A 20,107-nucleotide genomic window follows, 5' to 3' on the forward strand; every position below is an offset into this window, starting at 1 on the left:
CAAAGTCACAATAAGGAATGTGGGAGCAGGTCCAATTGTGGATGAGTTTGCAGAAGCATTTGCAGGGAAAGCTATATACTCTATGGGTGATCTGTATTCGGGATATGATCAGTTCCAGCTGGATATACAAAGCAGGGACTTGACCACAATGAGAACTCCTTTGGGATTAGTAAGGATGTGTACCTTACCACAGGGAGCCACTAACTCAGTGGCACATATGATGAATGGAATGAATAAAGTCTTACGGGACTTCATACCACAAAAAACTATGCCATTTTTGGATGATGTGCCAATAAAGGGCTGTGATGAGAAAGACAAAGATGGGAATTTGGATTCAAAAGGGTGCCGCAAGTTTGTGGCAGATCATATAAAGGATTGTGACATGATTCTATCCAGGCTTGAAGAAGTGAATCTTACTTTATCTGGGCAGAAATCAGTGTTTGGGGTTGGTGAAGTGCTAATAGTGGGACATCTTTGTAGTACTAGTGGACGCCGTCCTTGTCCAGCCAAGATAGATGCAATACAAAGAATGAAGGAAATATGCATTAATGTTACAGAGCTGAGGAGATTTCTTGGAGCATGCGTCTTTTATGTTATTTGGATCCCACATTATGCACATGTAGCAGATCCTCTTTATCAGCTTTTGAGGAAAAATCAAAAATTTTTGTGGAGTGCAGTACATATTAAAGCTATGCGGAAGCTGAAATATTTGCTCCAATCATCACCCATTTTGAGAAAGGCAGATTATGAGTGTGGCAGGCCTGTGATTGTTACAGTTGATACTAGTCCTACTGGGATTGGATGGGCAGTAGGGCAAGATGATGAGGATGATCATAGGTATGTAATTAGATTTGGAGCAAAGGTATTAAGCTTTCGGCAGCGAAAGTATCCACAGATCAAGAGAGAATTATGGGGGATTGTCACTGCTCTAAAATGTGAAAAAGAATATCTTATTGGGGCATCTGTACTGGTGGAGACTGATTGCTTGCCACTTCTTGGGATGATAGCAAGTTGTACCACTCCAGATATTGCTATGCTTAGGTGGATTGCTTATATCAAGTCACTAAATCCTGAGTTTGAGCATATTGCGGGAAAAGATAATCCAGTTGCAGATATGCTATCAAGAGCCAGGTATGAAGATGAGGAAGAGATGGTTAGTGACATTGATGATGTGGGTACAAAGTTTTATACTACAGCATATGCAAAGGGGGATCATACTTGCTTATCAAATGCACTTGAGTCTTTTATTGAGGAAATATATGAAGGAGATTGGTTGCTCATTGGTCAATATTTGAGCACTCTAACAAGGCAAGAAAATTGGTCTGACTCAGAATTTAAGAGGATCCGCAGAAAAGCATATGGTTACTTTCTAAAGGATGGGTATCTCTGGAAACATCCTAAACAGAGGAATGCTATGCCACAGAGAGTCATATGTGATAAAGAGACTCAAGGGAAGCTTGTGAAAGAATTCCATGAGAGTCTCTGGGCTGGGCATAGAAGTGTGTGGGCCACTTTTACCAAAATAAAGGAAAAATATTGGTGGAGAGGAATGTACAAGGATATTTCCCAATATGTGGAAACATGCATGGTATGCCAAATGTACTCAAATGTGAGGCATCGTGATGGCTTGCAACCAACCTACCCACCTGCCATGCACTACAAATGGGTAGTGGATCTAGTTACAATGCCTTTGGGAATTTGGCAGATGCGGTATATAGCACTTGCAAGAGAAGATTTGACAAATCAGGTAGAAGGGCGTGCCCTTAGAACAAAGAGTACGGAAACAGTATGCAAATTTCTCTTGGAAGATGTGATCTGCCGATATGGTTGTGTTGGGAAAATAACAGCTGATAGGGGAGAGCTAGATGTTGAAGAAGCAAGGGAATTCTTCTCTAGAATTGGTATCAAACTGTCTCTAACATGTGCTTACAATCCTGAGGGCAATGGGAAAAGTGAGCGAGGACATCCTCCAATCATTAAAGCTTTGGCTAAGGCATGCAGAGAAAGGATGAGAGTGTGGCCAAAGCTGCTACCATATGCCTTGTGGGCTGACCGTACAACTCATAGCTCAGTGACAGGATACATGCCTGCTGAATTAATGTATGGTCAGAAGCCAGTGATGCCAGTTGAAGAAGTAATTCTAACTTGGAATGTATTGCCCTGGGTGGAAGGATTGAGCAGAGATGACCTCCTTGCATTGAGAATAAGACAGTTGGAGAGGAGGCCTGAAGATGTAGAGCTTGCTAAAGCTCGCCTGAAAGATGCAAGGCTGAAAAATAAAGAAAGATTTGATAGTAGACACAGACTCCGGCCAAAACCTATTGAAGAAGGTGATTGGGTTCTAATGTATGATAGTAGCCTTGACAACCAATTCACTGTTCAAAGAAAATTTGCAAAAAGATGGTTTGGCCCTTACATTGTCAGGCATGTGCATGGAAATGCCACATATACTCTGTGTGAGCTTGATGGAACAGAAGTAAAGAATCTTGTGGCTGGCAAAAGAATCAAGATATTTAAAAGAAGGCATGATGGTGATCCTTTTGATTCACAAGAAATTCAGGATGAGAAGCTTGACAGTGGAAGTATGGATATGATTGAAGAGGAAGAGGATGATCTTCCTGGAACTGCAGAAGATGAAGACGACATCCAGTTATATGTGGACCTTGATGATGATTTGGCACATACCAGAGGATGTGCAGGTTTAGAGGGGGTGGATGTCGTGCCATGGCACGTCTATGATATGAAACCGTGCATGTGAGGCCGTCAAATACACATCCAGATGCATAGGTTAAGTGCCATGACGAGTCATTATATGATGCCATGTACATATGTTCATATTGTATATGAGGTTCAATAAGACAAGCTGAGGCTGAGTCAGATTTAGGGGTTTTTTGTATATGAGTATGGAGGATGATGTTTTTGCTGTTACTCAGAGCTCATGGGCAAGTTAGAAGCATCCAGATATATATGATGGCATGAGGGCATACCAATGCACAAAGGAATGCATTTATGAAGGCATGGAGAAATACTTGAATAAGTAAATGGGGATTCTATAAATCATATAGGCCGACATGATAATTTATAAACTATGAAGGTGTCAAGAGAAATGGAGACTTAATGAGTATCACAGTGCCGAGGAGTTCATTGAATGTCTTCATAGGTGTGAGAATGCTTTGGGAATCTTGAGTTGTGCCAAAGCAGGAAATTCAAGGTATTATTGGCTAAAATGCCTTATGGGCTTGTGTCATGCTCTTCAAAGTAAGTGTGCCTACAGTGGTGCAATGGTTTTGTTTAAAGATGATGTTGTGTGTATATCAAGAGTCACATGCATTGTGGTTTTCCTTTATGGATGATGGAAGCGAATATAAGGTTATGTCTTACTATTAGACTTCTAACCTTAATGCTAAGGTTAGAAGAAACATATGATGGGTGGCATAACCTTAATGCTAAGGTTAGAAGAAGCAAATAACGAATGGCAGCGCACGTGGAAGAGAGAAGGTTCTTTTATTTGGAAAATTCTGGAGCGCAGCTTTTGGGAATAGGAAATTCCCGCATCAGTAGTGGGAAAAGGTGGGAAGGCCCGAGATCGCCGCGGGGAAAGAAGGGAAAACCACCGGAATGAAACGGCGATAGCAGAGTGGAGATTTTTTTTCTGCAGCGTCTGATAACAGCGTCAAAAAAGACCAGGCGTTTTTATTTAAAATATATATATACTGTGAGTGCTTTGTAGGTGCTAGAATTAGAGAGTAATTCTAGCACAACATAATGATATATTTATGGGAAAAGCTATTTTCTAAACCAACACTCTGCGATGCTTCTCCAGCTGTTTCACCCTCGCTTAATTGATATGAAGCATACGGTTGGTGGAGTTCCACGCATGCAACTCGACAGCTAAGTGTTTTTTATATATATATATATATATATATATTCTCTTAAATGTTACTCTCATTCTATACGAATTGAGAGAATCGTTTAACCCATATATATATATCAAAAGAAGTTTGGAATTGAATAGAAGGATTTTTGGGGAAAAAGCTAAGGAATTTGGAGCTCGGTGATTGGTGAAAAATGCATTGAAGCTGAGGAAAATTTGCCTTACTTTCTTCTCATATGGATTTTGAAAATTATGAGTATGTCAAAGCTATGCCAAATGCTATATTTTGCTTGTGAGATGTTAGAACATTAAGGCAGGTTTTCAGGTGATAAAGTACATCTCGAAATAACAGTTTTGAGGGCACTGGATGTAATGGATATAGCTGGGCACATGTATATTGGAATAATTGGAAATCTTTGTTATGCCCACATGTGAATGGTTCAAAGGATTTCATGCAAATCTGTGCATTCACCTGGAGGAACTCAAGGATGTATTGAGGGAAGAGGACACATGTATTTGTCAATGGAAATAATGGTGTTCAATTCTCCTTGGGAAATCTTGTACATGAAATTCCTTGTTGGATTTAACATTCACTCTCACAGCTAGAAGTTTTGTACTTTCCTGGCTACTCCGCACACTTCACGACAACGCTGTCTCTGTCCAGGCTGAGTATGTGGATATGCCTCTCTCGCTGCATCATGTAAAGTCTCTGTCAGTATATGGGTCAACTCCTCCAAAGGTCTCCCTGGCTCCTCTGTGTACAGACGTCTATAAATCCCATCTGTGTAGACAGCATCAGTCTCTGAGGTAAAAGTATATCGAGTGTGATCTGCCCCTCGTGTCCTCTGAGTTGTGGTAAAGTGAAAAGAGATAGTCAATGTCAACAATGCATGATCCACTACTACCCCAATGGGCCGAGATCCAACTGTGAAGTCCTCAATGCATGAAACAAAGCTGGGCATAGCCATAACATAATCCACTGTGCTAGCACCATGTCTATGTGGAAAGCAAGTAAATCCAGCTGCTGACGGAAACCTCTGCAAGCCATTAAGTATGGCCAACCCATGTGCAGTCCCCATATCTACCAAATATCTCCCATACTCTGTGCACTCCACATCCTGTGAGCATCTGTCTAATCCCATATCCAGAGTGTCCAGCTCTCTCAGCATCTCCTCCGAGGTATCATAAAAGGCTGTCTGGCGGTTGCCCGTCCGGGCATTAAAGTCCCCTAACAGGATGATGTCTCCATCCCTAGAGAACTCCCATATGTCATCATCTAGCACAGAGAAAGGAGACTGCCCTCTAGGTGCTGCATATGTCGATGTACTAGGAGCAAAATAGCATATGGCAATATACAGGAATCTGCCTGTGTCGGCCCTCAGTCTCACCCACATATATCTGGCCTGATCATCTCTCCGAACTATGTGTAGAAGCGGTTGCAGCTCCTCCCTGAAAAGAACTGCCACCCCTCCTGATCCTCTACTACTGTGTACCGATCTCGTCCCTACTCTGCAAGCTGTCTCCCATCTGTATCCTGTCACCTGTGGCATCATCTGACCAGGGGCCTGGTGAGTCTCCGAGTAGAAGACTATATCTCTATCTCTAAAGCTGTCCTCAAAGGCACCTACATCAAGTCTGAGAGATCCATTGCAGTTCCAGGCTGCCAGCTTTAATTTGGTCCCATAGGTCTCGCACCGTCATGTAGAGCGTCGCTCCACGATGACCACCCTCCCTTCTCTATAAAATGCTATCTTACCCTTTTCTCTTGCTGCTCTAATCTCTGGCATGACTTCCTTCATATGTGCAAGCTGTGAAAGAGTAAGATCATCACCAAGAAAAATGCCTGTATTCTTTAAAGTGGGTCGTCTCTTCAAGAACTCCTTCTTCGCCTCAATAGAAGGGAAGCGAAGTATGAGAGCTCTTTCCTTTGATGTTTCCCCGTTGCCTCCGCTTTTTTTGCCCACTCTCCAGGCTTTTGCGTGTGTCGGACTGTCAATCCCCATCAACACCATAAGCTCTTTCACCTCCTCTTCAACTTTATCCCCGTCTTTAAGGCCGGTAATCCTCACATGCAAAGCACGTGTACGTCTTCGTTGTTCCTCTTCCAAAGTCATGTTAATGATTGTAGGTGTAGGGGTTGTTATCTCCTTACCTTTACCCTTCTTGGCGATCTCTATCCATTTCTCCGCTTCATCCATCTTCTTTTGCGTCTTGGTGATGACTTCCACCCATGAGGAAGTCTTTGCTTCCTGTTGCTTCTCTTCTTCCTTAATTGCCCGTACTTGTTCCTTGATAACCTTGAGCTCTTCTATCATGGATGGCTGAATTTCACCTTCTTCAAGTCCACCATTTGCTGAAATTATGCCTTTGAGCGTGTTGACTTCCCCGTGAAGGTCTTTGACTTCCGCTATGAGGTCCTCCTTCTCCTCTTTCCACCGCTTACCCTCATTGAATACCATTTGGAGAAAGTTTGCTTTCTCCTTCCACCATCCCTCCATCTCTGCCTTCCATTCCTTCATTTCCTTTTCCACATTTGTTATCCTCTTGTTTGTGACCATAAAGGTCGCCTTCGTCGGGTTGCGCAAGGGGGAAGCCATGGAAGAAGTGAGAGAGAGAGAGTTATGCTGCTGCCTTGGGGGCCTGAGCAAGGGTGGGTGGGGAAACGGCGCCCCGCCTCAGCCTCAGCCTATGAGCAAGGGTAGACTGGCCATTGCCAGCAGACCTGTGCGGCGTACAGCGAACAGGGCAGCAGGCGGGGGAAGCGAGCAGGGTGGCGGCGGCGAGCAGGGCAGGAGGCGGAAGCGAGCTGGGTGGCGGCGGCGAGCAGGGGAGGCGGCGGACAGGGAAGGGCGGCAGAAGCGAGCAGGGCGAGCAGGGCAGGCGGCGAGAGAGAGAGAGAGAGAGAGAGAGAGAGATGGGGGGCGCAGGCAGGCAGCGGGAGGGCAGAGCGTAGAGCGAAGGGGGCAGCGGGAGGGGTGGGCGCAGGGCGAAGAGAGAGAGAGAGAGAGAGAGAGAGAGAGAGAGTAGTGGGTCCCAGTAATCCTCAGAGGGGTCCCCACCCGTAGGTGTATTTGCTTTATTGCTGAATGAAGTGATGGACTGAGCTGTAAACTGTAGGTCCGAGAAAACCCTGATTTTCTGACCTAGAAGATGTGCAGAATGCGGGTGTCAGGGCTGGCCTGCAGTTGCCTCTGCTGGACAGCGCTTAGGTGCTGCATTTTGCTCCACACAGGCAAGAAGTCCAGCGTTTTTGCTTCTACACGCTACCGGGACTGCAATCAACCTTTGGATGCGTACATTCTGGGCTGAGGTCTGCCTTGGGTAGGTGTATCAACACCAGAAGGTTGCAAGAATGAGAGATAGAGAGAGAGAGAGAGAGAAAACATGCATTTCTAACATAGTTTTGTATTGACATGATATTCATAAACTTAGGCCTTGAATTATCCATCAAAATCAAAAACTTCATCAACATGGGTACCATCAACGAGAATTTTAAAGTCATCATCATCGACATGTTCAACCTTGGCATCGACAAACTCTTAACAAAAATTATCATGTTGTAAGCGGCCAAATGAGCACGCTAATGCATGTGCATGAGAAAAAGAAGCATGCAATTGTTGTAAAAATGTTGCAACCAAATGAGTATGCAAGCGTACGTGTGCACAAGAAAAGACCAAAGAGCCGACAACAAGAAGAAGACGACATGGGGTAAATATCGACATGAAGCATGAAGAAAACTATGTGGAAGCTCCAAAAATATCCTCTAAAAACATTGTATGTCCTACCCTCTTGCATTGGTTATGTAGCCAAGGTAGAAGAAACTGCCAAAATCTGTAACCCTACTCTTAGAAGAGACCTTTAGACCTCAAAGACAAGTGGAGTCTCTGTCAAGGGGGGAAACTCACTCTTAGAGATAACCTCTAGGCCTCAAAGATAGGTCAAGTCATTATCAAGGGGGGATGAAAATATGTTGTAAAACCTCGCATCCGACCAGCTTGAGTAGCCCAAAGATTTAGCATCAAGGGGGGGTGTTGAGAAATGTGGTGCCAAAGAGCACAAGGAAGAGATAGGGAGTGAGTTGAGTAAGCCAAGAAAGTGCATAGCCTAGCATGAAGCCACATGAGCAAAGGGATTGATCCCACATTGATGTACAAGCCCAAGGGTGTACCTTCTCATATAAAAGGGGGCCATTTCAAGCAATGAAAGCATGTCACTTGCACACACCTCAAGCCTCTTTATGAGCACAAGTCTTAATCTTGTAACCTAATTGTACTTAGTCTATTACATATACTCATCATCATGAGTTCACTTAGGTATCATCCACCTTAGATTAGTCTTGTTAGTTGTGTTGTCATTAGAGTAGGATTAGAATCTAATTAGGTAGTTAATTGTCATTAGGAGAGCTTGATCCATGAATCTCAACACACCCCGTGTTGGGAGAGATTGGCTGCCCAGCACATGGTTTTTGTGCAATTAGGCAGGCATCAAGGCACCATCTTTCCCTCTTATAGTAGCCATTGTCAGAGCATGGAGAAGCACGAGATCATTCTTACGACATAGGCTTCCTAGGTCTTTGGATGAGGCTGACCGACAACCTATTATGTGGAACAAGCTCATTAGGGATGAGGCCAGTTGGCCACTTGGTGCATCTCGTTACATACAGTGGTCAGGATGGGAGAGATGTGCATATACAGTTCTTTCTTGGAAGACCTTCAAGAGTCTTCCGGTGGATCAGAGAGTTGCATCCATTGAGCATCTTAGGGGCTCTCGCATACGTATTGATCAGATTGATGCAGCTATACCACATGAGGGGCTCTCTGGGATCTTTCTGAAGAATATCAAATATCTCTAAGAGTTCATGAGAATAGCTCACAAATATCAATTATGTCTTTCACTTCGTGATGCTATAGATTGGGTAATGCAAAGTGACACCAAGGTAGACATAGGATGAGACAATCTCCACAGGATCCCCTCCGTATGTGAATCTCAATCAGGATGTTAGAGGCGGGGAGGTATTGAAGACTATTACCTTGGTTTTACCAAGTTTGACAGTGAGGTCCTGCTGAGTGCAAAATTCTTGTAAGGCATCTAAATGTCTATGAAGCCCCTAAGCTGAATCGGAAAGGAGGACGATGTCATCTGCATAAAGTAGTGGGGGGGTCAATATGCCTGCCAGTTGGGGACGAGCCCTGCCTAATCTATCAATGAAGCTCGAGATCTCATCAATGTAGAGGCCAAAAGAGTGGGTGATAGAGGGCAGCCCTGTTTCACCTCAATAGTGTTGGGAATTTCCTGTGATGTACCTCTTGGGGCTCTCACTCATCCGATGACGGACTCATAGAGGGCGATGATGCTCCAAACCATGTCAAATGGGACTCCTATCTCTTGTAGACGCTGTAGGAGGCGGGCTCGGGGTACAGTATTAGAGCTTTGCAGAAATCCACAAAGCAGTAGTAAATCCTCTGATGTGCTCTACCCTCCTCGATGATGCATGGAGGGTGAAGATGTGGTCAAGGGTAGAGTAGCTCCTCCGAAAGCCTCCCTATCCTTGTGTGTGTGCGTGAGAGAGAGAGTGAGAGAGAGTTAATAAGTGCATATATACCCTTGAAAGTGAGAGTGCATAGGCCTAAAGAGTGCACATATAACCTCGGAATATGATTGAAATTGCTGACTTTCTGATTCATGGGAATTGCTTGACTTGACACAGGACAAGCATTGCTATCGAGACAGATGAAGGGAACTTTTCTCCATACGGCATCTCATTCTCCGGATCAGATACAGCAAGAGCTATATTGCAAAATGTACTTTCTGTATCAAATCTGCGATTGCATTAAACACACTACTAGGTTAAATGTGTTTGTTTGCATTGGATAAATTACCAGGAAAAAACTTTTTAGCATACTTTTAGATTCAATGTGTTACAAGCTGTAGTTGTGGAAACAATTAGCAGTTGATGGTGGTTTCCTTTGCTCCAAATTGATTTAAAACAAAATGTTTCATGTTGTATGTTTGGTCTCGTAGGTCATTTTGACCTTTTGCAAACGTCAATATATTGTTTTCCTTTCTTTGTCTCTCTTGATACTGATACTGTGTTAGATTTACGTTTTGATAGATGGGGCAAGAGCTGCTAGGAAGCCTTGGAGCAGGGAATGTTACTGGTGAGGACTATGGAACAGACATAAGCTACGTGGTAATTTCCTCTAATAGTTCACTGCAGTCAGAATTTGTTGGTTGTGGTGTAATCTTTTGTAACGAGGATCTTTTGTTTACATGGAAAATTACAAGAAAAAATTAGCCCGCCTCTGTAAAAAGCAGGACTAAATGTGAGCTTAAGACCCCAAAAAAAATGATTGTATCTCTTTCTATCTTTTTGCGACTCTCTCTTTTTCTAGACTCTCCTTTTCTTTTTCTTCTTCTCCACCAAAGGCAGACCACTTACAGAGAAAAAAATTTCTTGTGTATACTTTCTTTAATTGCAATGGGAATAGGGATGTTCGATTTAAGAGGAGTTAGGGAAATCCCTTTTCCACCCTTTTTGGCTGCATTTCACATGGCAGCCTCTGTTGGGCCGTAGGCACGTGACTGGGCTGCTTCTGGCTGCTCCAAAGCTTCCCATAGTCTCTCCAAGCCTGTTCCAAGCTCAATTGTTACTGATTTTTTTCTAATGCAGGTGTCCAACTGTGTCCCAAAACTGCCATTTATTTGTCCATTTTAAGCTGGAATAACCTAAAGAGGGTTATTAGTGCAGCAGTGCTGTTAGTTGCAGTCTGAGTTCTCATTCTCATGCCAATGAATAAGAGTTTCTAACAAACAGGCTCCACACTCTCAAATCATATAAAACATGCCGCCCATCAAGAACTTTGATGTGCCAATGCATAAGGTGTTAAAATCGGGTATCTCAACAAACAAGTTTTACAGTCCTAAATTTCTGTGGTATACAGCACACTCGGAGATTTTATTTTTACGAGAAAGAGACTTCTATTGAGTATGAAAGAATCAATACAAAATCATGGTTAGAAGCGAGATATCCTCATCACAGAGTGTAAGGTAATCGCAGCAGCTAGTCAGGATGCAGTGAATGGGAGTTGAAGAAAAAGAACATCCCACTCCCTCATGAAGAGAATGTGCTTTGCTTGCATTGATCTAGAAGGTCCCTGTATACGGGCATAAGGGTATGAACAATATCTAACCAAAAGGTACAAAGCACAGAGCGTCATAAATCTTGGTGCCACCGATCATCTGGCCCTCCATATCTGCCAGCTCCCAAGTGGTATCAAGCCTCCCAGGGACGGTGTGAAATGTGACCAAGGAATATCCTGAAGTGTGCAACTATGGGCCATCCCTCTGTGGAACATGATGGTGGAGTCATGGTCCTCGGCCTCAAAGAAAACCTGCGGTAAAGATTGAGTGAGCTAGGCAATAGAGCCTCAAGTGATGTAAATAGTACGTCTCCTCATTCTAATTAAAATCTGAGCTATGGAGCTCCATATCCTCTGGGCAGCTCTCCAGAGACATTGCCGTTTAGTCTCAGAGGCTATTGAGCATCTAGGGCAAGCTGGATCTGCACCAAAGATAGCTCTCCACCGGTTAACAAGGAGACTACCGTGTATTAATAACCAGAAGAAATGGAAAAAGCTAATGCCAAAACCTCTTCTGAATCAATGGAATAATTCTGAAGCTTTCTTAGTGTGGCCTAAGGGTAGGAATCCGGAATCTGACAGCGTAGTAATAGTCTGTCATTCCTTACAGTGTAAGTGAAGAAAGACCAGTGACTACCTGAGCGACCTATAACTCTCACAGGTTAGAGGAAAGCTCCGGGGATGAAGTCGTGGGTGTTACATGTCATCTATCTCCATCCAGCCAGGATAGTATAGAATATGCAGTCTCCCTCCTGCTGGTCTTGGTCCGGCATGGTGGCTAATACCTGCAGTGGTACACCTGTCCTGGAAAATGCACCCAGCCATTTGCGTGATACTCATCACGGAATGCGCCAGTGAACCATTCATGGGGAATAGCTGCAGCCTGCATCGATTTGCTCAATCTGTATATGATTCCCCCAGAGGTGCTGGGTGGAGACATCTTCTTGATCCATGGGAATACTTTGAAGAGTCTTCCAATGCTTGACTGTTGGTGCACCTCTCTCCCAGCTTGGCCACTGCATACACCTAGAGGCACCCAAAAGACGACCATAGTCATCTCTAAAAAGATCATAATGGGCTGCCTCATCCTCTGATATTGGGAGCCTCTGTCTCAAGAAGGGCTTCATCCAGCTCCAAGCTCTGGAAATAGTTGACATGAGGGGAGACAAAGGTGCTCTATATTTTGGGAGCCTCATCCTCTGATATTGCGAGTCTCTGTCTCAAGAAGGGCCTCATGCAGCTCCAAGATCTGGAAATAGTTGACATGAGGGGAGACAAAGGTGCTCTACATTTTTCCTTTGTGAAGATAAAACGTATGCTGGGCACTTAACCGCCCGTATTAGCTTGCATTCTCCTAATCCCAGGGCTCCCCTAACCTTGCCAGATTAGGCCACTAATCCCGAGGATTAGCACTAGGTACATAACATATCTGTTGGTTGCTCGACCATATTAAAGTCCACCCCCAATATCGAATGATAAACCATTATGTGAGAAGCTTCCAGAATGAAGTCCCCTCTCCTCTATTATAGGGGGCATAAATATTGAGGATATACCAACATGCATATTGTCCTCTAGGACGAATAATCCACTATGCTCTGGCAGGAATCACAACACCATAACCAATATTGCAAGGCAAGATGGGCTAGGAAACTGAAATACATACATCATCCTAGGAGCCTGCAGCCCTAGACCAGAAAGTGACCAGATAAAAGCCTGCCAAAACGATTGCATTGGTTGTCATGTAATTTGTGCTCTTGCATGAGCAAAATGTCAATCGATGCATCTGTAACTTCACGGTAGAGTCTGGTGGCGAGGCAAGATACTGCATAACCCCTGTATAGTCCATGAGACAATCTTTAGGGTGAAATGTGTGAAAGGTGTGACCAGACCTTGTGGTTGACGTTGATGCATCACCTTTCAAGGAGGTGGAACGCCTCACATAAAGTATCCACTTGCGGGAAGGTGAGAATAGGAAAGTCCTCAGGCGAAAGGATCTTCTGTGTGAGAGCGTGGGTGAACTCTCCCTCCCACTTGTGGAAGAAATACTCAATTTCCTAGGGGAGGAGGGAATATGCTGTGAGCCAAGCCCCATCTGCGAAGACTCAGAATCGGCGAGAGAGGTGTAAGGGTCGGATGCTCCATGTTTGGGGCAGGGGCCGGGCTTCTGGAGCAACCGGAGGTGGGACGGAAAATGAAGGTATCTGTGGTCCGCCGGTTTCCCGGCAATCTCTATTCTGTGTCTGAAATGGGAACCATCTGGCCTTTGCAACATGATGGGGTCATCTGAAATGGATGGATCACAGAGAAGGACAAAAACTGTGGTCACCCCGTCAGATGAGGGTAAAGTCCTAGGAGGTCAGGGACCTCCAAAACCTGACTGAAAGCAGCACCGATGGACCTAAACTTGCAATAGGCCCGCATAAGGCCTGGGAACCTGCGTGAGATGGGGGTGAATTGTTGGTCCTCTTCCACAAGATCAAAATCTATATGATATTTAAAAAGGAAGATTTTCTTTTGACCAAGAGGAAGAGGGCTGCAAGCTAGGGCCTGGGATGTGGCTTCGGAGAGTCAAAGTCTACTTGGAAAAAGCCTCTACCAAGTAGACAAGTATCTGGAAATGCTCAGTCAAGGAGAGCTGCAGATGCTAATCTCGTTCCTGAGAGCGGGTAGGATGAGAGCCATAAATCTAGATGATAAGGTCTTGCTGTATTTCCTGTTCAATATCACTCTGGAGGATCACGCTAGAGGACCTGGAGCTCATCTTGGGAGAAGTTGACAGTTTACTGGCCGATGGGGATGCAGAGGGATTGGCTTTGGCAGAGGCCATAATGCCAATCAGAACGGAATGGCTGACTTGAACACAATAAGATTCTTCCATACGCTGATGCAGGCAAGGAAGTGGGAGAGAGAGGGGCAGGAGGATGGGCCGAGAAGAGGGGCAGAGAGGAGGGCAAGAGGGCGGGAAGCGGAAACAGGAAGAGGGAGGCACAGGAAGGAGGCGGGCTGAAAGGTGAGCAGCAGTGAGCAGAAAGGAGGAGGAGAATGGATGGCAGGTGGCAGAGAGGAGGGGGGTGGGCAGGAGAGCTGGAAGGCAGGTAAGGAGGCGGCAGCAGGCTGGAGGGCACCAGCAGTGAGCAGGATTGAAGTGGGGCTAGAAGTGCAGGAGAGAGGGGGCAGGAGGCAGGCAGTGATCAGGAAGAGTGGGGCACACAAGTGTGTAGGCAGGGTAACAGTAGTACAGGGAGCTCCAAGCTCCACCATATCCACTGAACTTTTTTTTTTTTTTCCGAGAAAAGATCCTTTCATTAGTTATGTAAAAAACCGCCCGGAGGGCTACAAAAGAGATCTCTCCTGCTCCTACCAGAGAGAAGAGCAGTGAATACATCATGGCAGCCCGGGAGACTCTCCCTAGGTGCTGCAAAATACAAGCATCAGTCTAAAGGACTGAGCGTATCCACTGAACTTTTGAGATAAAGCCTAGTATAAATGGCCCACCCTTGTGATGTGCTTCCTCAAAATGCTGACTGTTAGGCCCCCATGAGGAGAATTTAGTGAGTGCCTAAGAAAGAACTTGGACCTCAGGAGGAGGCAAATTGAACGTAGAAAGAGATTTGCAGGCTATGGCAGCAGAAGGGTGCATTGGGACTCGGGAGGGCCAGGTGGGCAACTCAATGAGAGTTCCTTTGTGTTCATGAATATCAAAGGAATCACTTCTGTTGGTGTTTTACTGCATTTATGCTTACTGCTAAACTCCAGTCTTAGCCATTGCAAGGCTCACTTCTCAAATGATTCTGTAATGCAGTTACTCGGCATATCCATGCCGCAATGTGTGAATTCGGTCAATGCTAATCCTTTTTGTTTATTTAACATTCTGACTTGTTGTCCATGACAAGGTGGACTGTAATCTGATTCATTTTCTTATGGCAGTGTGAGCAAGGTGTTCCATGTAGTAGTTTCAAGACATTGGACCCAAGGATAGGTGACTATGCCAACAATCCTTGCTTAGGGTTCAGTCATCCACCCTTTCCAGAGCCAGACATGGGAATGAGTGCTTATTTTTGGTAAATGAAGACCACTGCATCTAATTTGGTTATATTACAGGCCATTTTTCTCCGTTAGTATGCCCTTTCTAGAGTAAAGCATCACTACAACTGCATGTTTCTCACAAAGCTTTTCTGGCAGGTATCATCACACAGAAGCAGATACCATTGACAAGCTGTCACCTGAGCAATTGCAAAGTTGTGCAGCTGCTCTGGCTGTGTGGACATTTTCTATCGCAAATTTGAATTCGTTGCTTCCTCGGTAATGGTTTGCATAGCTACTGGTGGAGGCACAGGATACCCTTTTGATATCCAGAGGCACTAAAGCTATTTCACTACTGTTATGATATCTTCATGGCAAGACACTCGTAGCATAAGGATTTGTTTGCTTATTGCAGTCCTATATGGTGGTGCTTTCCATGTGCGTTCATCACAAGGCAGGGTGACACTATTTTTAAATAAAACCTGTGGACCTGGCCCTTACCCATGAATATTCATCATGATTAAGGTCTCCACCGCATAAAAAAGCGAGTGCATAGCTCTGGTATAAGAGCAGGAGACTGCATCCTATTGTTTCCATTGGACACAATACTCGGTTGAGTTTGTAGGAACTTTTAGGGGATGCTATATGCATCTCCTACTATAGCACTTCATGTGACATTGTACCACATTTGGTTTCATGGATGGTCCTCCCTTCCTCTACATCTAGGATTTCTACAGTATACAGTTTTTTTTTTAAAAAGTTTTGTTGAGAATCTATCGGAGGTGGGGTCTAAAAAGGACAGCTACCCTTCCCGAGCCACGTACTACTCCTGATGTGTGGGTCTCGGCTCGGAAAGCTGACTCCCACTCGAACCCGGCTATGTATGGTGATCACAACCTCTGCACCCACTGCACATGGATCACACCTTCGGAGCTCCCACCGCAGATGCACTTCTACAAAGATCGCTTCCTCAGGCTCACTGAGGATGGATTCATCCAGCAGCCAGGCTACTTGAGTGTTCACATGCGGATTGCGATTGGCTAGATACGGGTTTCATCCCACAACCTCAGAGTGGAGACAGGGAGAGCTGAGCAGGTCTTCAAAGCCGAGGAGCTCATATAGAGACCCCCAGGAGGAGTGAGACACAGGAGCATTACATATGTTGCTGCCCAATATATACTGAGATCCGCGGGAGGTTTCACTGTGTGTTCCTTGCGGAATTTGGCCCACTTTCAAGGATCATTGACTTCCCGGTAGCCGAGGGCTCTTCCGGCTCGAGTTCTGCAGACAGAGGGACAATTTCTTGAGAAAGCTTTTCGTCCCCAACCACCCCAACCTCCTCCCTTATGAGCCAACCATCACCAGCTTCTTCAGAACCCAAGGGGAGGACACCCATACAGCGGATCCCGTGGACCCACCTCAGGCTGCTACGGACCCACCTTGCCCGAGAGCAATAACCTCAGATCAGGCCTCTGCATTCCAGTGTGCCCGAGGCCCCCGGACACGCTCCCCTCATCAGCTCCAAATCTAGGACAAGCTCTGTCACCATCGAGCTACCTTTCCACGTGACCTAGCTAAGGGAGAACTCTCGGCCATACTCACTAGCCCCATGCTTGATATTCTAGAGTGTGGTATACAATCTATTGGGGGCTGATGCTCCTCTCATGTTTCATGTTCCTTGTATTCCATAGTGAGATTTCCATGGACAGTTTTGTATCAGTCCATTGAGATAGTTTTGATTTGTTCTATTTTATTTTCCATTCCATGATGAGATATGCCATGGACATTATTGTATCGCTTTGGTCTCATGAGCCCATTGGGTCTTTAGTAGACACACGTGCGTGCACACACACCCCCCCTCCCCTCCTTTTGATTGGGTCTCATAGGCCATATTTAGCTCATAATATGTTAATATTCTCTCTCTCTCTCTCTCTCTCTCTCTCTCTCTCTCTCTCTCACACACACACACACACACACCTTCCACAACCCCCCCCCCCCCCCCCCCCCCCCCCCCCATCTTTTGATTGGGTCTCATAGACTATATTTAGCATGAGATTGCCATTGGGACTCACACGCATAGACAGGCCAGGATGATCTTTCGGCGTCTTGTGCGGAGGAAGAAACGAGCCTACCTGGCTAAGTTAGAGGAGGAGATCTACCAACTCTTCCTAGGAAAGGACAGCAAGAGGGCATGGAAGATGTTACAGGAGAGGCAGCCTGGTACTCCGATTACTGCACCCGAGGCATGGCATGCTTATGCTAGAGAGCTATATGATGCACCAGGACAACCCCCCACCCCCCCCCCCCCCCCGCCCCTCCACTGGGAGCTAGACTAGCTAGCAGCACCTTTTTTACTATGCGGATGGTGCTAGATGCGATAGACAGGTTTACAGAATGGAAAGCCATTGGATCATGATGGGCTAGTTGGAGAGCACTTCTCATATGCGCGCGATACTTTGGCTCCGTTGATCGTACATGTGTTTAATCGTGCCATTTGTGAGGGTTTCTTGGCAAGCTGGACAGAGCATATCATTGTACCACTCTTTAAGAGTGGGGACCCCATGGTACCGGGCAACTATAGGACGATCGTGATTGGTCATTACTTGGCCAACTATATGGCTCTATATTGGAGTCGGAGCTAAGCCGCTGGGCAGAGAGGCATGCTCATCGAGCACAGGGACAAGCCGGCTTCAAGAGAGGATTTACTACCTTGGATCACATACTGACACTTAGGGCACTTATTGAAGAGGGCAGGGCACAGAAGAGAAGGATATACTGGTGCTTTGTGGACTTCCACAAAGCCTTCGATACCGTACCATGTGCGAGGCTTATGCACAGATTGCATGACATTGAGGTACCTGAGGATATGCAATGGGGGATATATGCTTTGTATGAGTCTATGATAGGCAAAGTCCTTAATGGTGACCAGCAACCAGCATGATAGGGGTGAAGCAGGGATGCCCGCTATCACCCACCCTCTTCAGACTGTACATTGATGTGGTCTCCGATTATGTAGACAGATTGGGAGGCCCATGGGGCATGCCTAGCAGGGGTGTTGATACCCATCTTGTTATATGCGGATGATATTGTTCTAATCTTAGACTCTCCAAAGGGATTACAGAGACATCTGGATGCATTACAGGCATTCTGTGTGGATAGAGATCTGAATGTGAACCTTTGGAAAACCAAGGTTATGGTGTTTAACACTACACACACACAGGCATGGGTGACAAGATCAGAGCCTCAGTTCACTTTCCGAGGAGAGCCGGTTGAGTACGTCAGGTCATATGTGTACTTGGGAGTTACTTTCATAGGACCGCGTTTCTCCCTGAAGGAGGCAGCACAGCAGCTAGATTAGCTCGAGGGCATGCAGCCTTGGGGGCACTAGTGTGCACACATACAGTTTCAGGAGCTGCGCACCAAATTGTGGCTATTTGATACACTTCTCACACCGACCCTCCTGTACGGAGCTCCAATTTGGGGGTCCAGCATACATCACAGATCTCAGAGAGGGACGGATGAGGGATGGAGGCAAATGGAGAGACCACTGATTATGATGATTGCCTGCATGATTCGGAGCAAATCATTGGTACCATATGAGATTGTTCGTGAGCTGGGTGCCGCAGTAGTAGTGACTGAGGCTCTATTCCAGGTAGGTACCTTTTTACAGCGGCTATGGGAGCTCCCTCAGCAGAGGTACTCCCGATTGGCATTGACCCCATCCATACAGTTGGCAAAGGATGGAGATACTCATTGCTGGTATGCTGAGCTGAGATCATGGTTTGACCTACATGGTTTGCGGATAGAGGCACTACCATCCTTTCAATACAGCCTGGATTGTCCATTTTTGGATCTCACCCGCTCAGAGCAGAACCACGTGATTAGGATGGATATCGTCAGAGTGGACACAGAGAAGACATGGACTAGTCCCCTTGAGCCCTTAGGCACGAAAATGGCTCATTACAAGAGCCATTTTCTACACCTCTCACCAGATGATTTTATCACCCTCCCGGCGTACATGGATGTACACCTATCACATGGGATACGTTGTGCCATTGGATAGATCCGGACCTCATCACACCAGCTGCGGATTGAGACAGGGCGATATGTGCATCAGATCTCGGATGACCGCATTTGGCAGCTATGCTACGAGAAGGCAGAGATAGAGGAGCACTACATTTGCTGATGTACAGTATATTATGAGATCCGAGGGAGATACCACTGCCTCTTCCGAGAGGGTTTTGGGCCGTTACGCAGGGTCATGGAGTTTGAGGATCAGAGATGCCTAGGATTGTTCCTACTTGAGCTCAGAGACACAGAGAGACCCTCTTGGCAGACAGGAGACTGAGCCATGATGTACCTAGACAGAGGATCCTGACAGATTTCTTCGGCACCAGTAGCCCAGCCCACACACCTCTTGATACCTCCTCCATCGGGCCATCAGGTCACCAGCCACGCTCCTAGGGAGTCACCATTGATAGAGAAGTCGTCTTATGTCGTGCTCGTCGGCCACACCCACCAGGATCCCGACAACGGCATCCTCACCATCGCCAGATCAGAGCCATTATTGCTCGGCATCGGAGGCGCCTACCTCACTTCTACGACCTCTCCATTCTAGATAGCCCCATGGTGGAGATATTTGATCTAAGGAGAGGGCAGCACTTCAACTGATCAGCAAACATGGATCTACTGGATACATACATTTTTCAGTATTTTCTACTCATTATCAACTAGGAGTCTTACTTACAGTTCTTATAACTGTAAGACAGTCAGTTTATTGTACTTTTCAGTTTCATTTGGTTGTTCTCTTTGATGAGACACCAACTTTAGATGTACTCTCAGTTTTGGTCTCATAGGCCATTATGGCCTCTTAGAGACGTTAATATATCATTTCATTTCATCTCATCTCTCTCTCTCTCTCTCTCTCTCTCTCTCTCTCTCTCTCTCCCCCCCCCCCTCTACAAAACCACACTTTCTATTGTTTTATTGTTTAAAGAGAAAAGCCCTCAAGATGAGGGCACTTCTTATACAATGTACAACTAAAAGAAGTGGAAAAACAAGTCCTGATGCA

The 20,107-nt window shown here is 45.7% G+C and overlaps 1 protein-coding gene across 2 annotated transcripts in view; it reads left to right on the forward strand.

Moving 5' to 3' along the window:
* Positions 1-15,795, forward strand: part of LOC147603876 (uncharacterized) — a 157,509-nt gene extending 141,714 nt beyond the window's left edge. Inside the window, exons 10-13 of one of the 2 annotated variants that reach the window (XM_086796143.1) lie at positions 9,582-9,675; positions 9,987-10,064; positions 14,941-15,074; positions 15,196-15,795. In XM_086796143.1, coding sequence (XP_086652269.1) covers positions 9,582-9,675; positions 9,987-10,064; positions 14,941-15,074; positions 15,196-15,319 — 430 coding nt within the window. In that variant the 3' untranslated portion in view covers positions 15,320-15,795. The remainder of the gene's footprint in view (positions 1-9,581; positions 9,676-9,986; positions 10,065-14,940; positions 15,075-15,195) is intronic. The other variant, XM_086796144.1, reaches the window with a different exon arrangement.
* The last annotated feature ends 4,312 nt before the right edge of the window (positions 15,796-20,107 follow it).

The sequence above is a fragment of the Cibotium barometz genome, chromosome 63 (genome assembly GCF_041138505.1).
Source record: "Cibotium barometz isolate CiBa-2024 chromosome 63, ASM4113850v1, whole genome shotgun sequence".
NCBI lineage: Eukaryota > Viridiplantae > Streptophyta > Polypodiopsida > Cyatheales > Cibotiaceae > Cibotium > Cibotium barometz.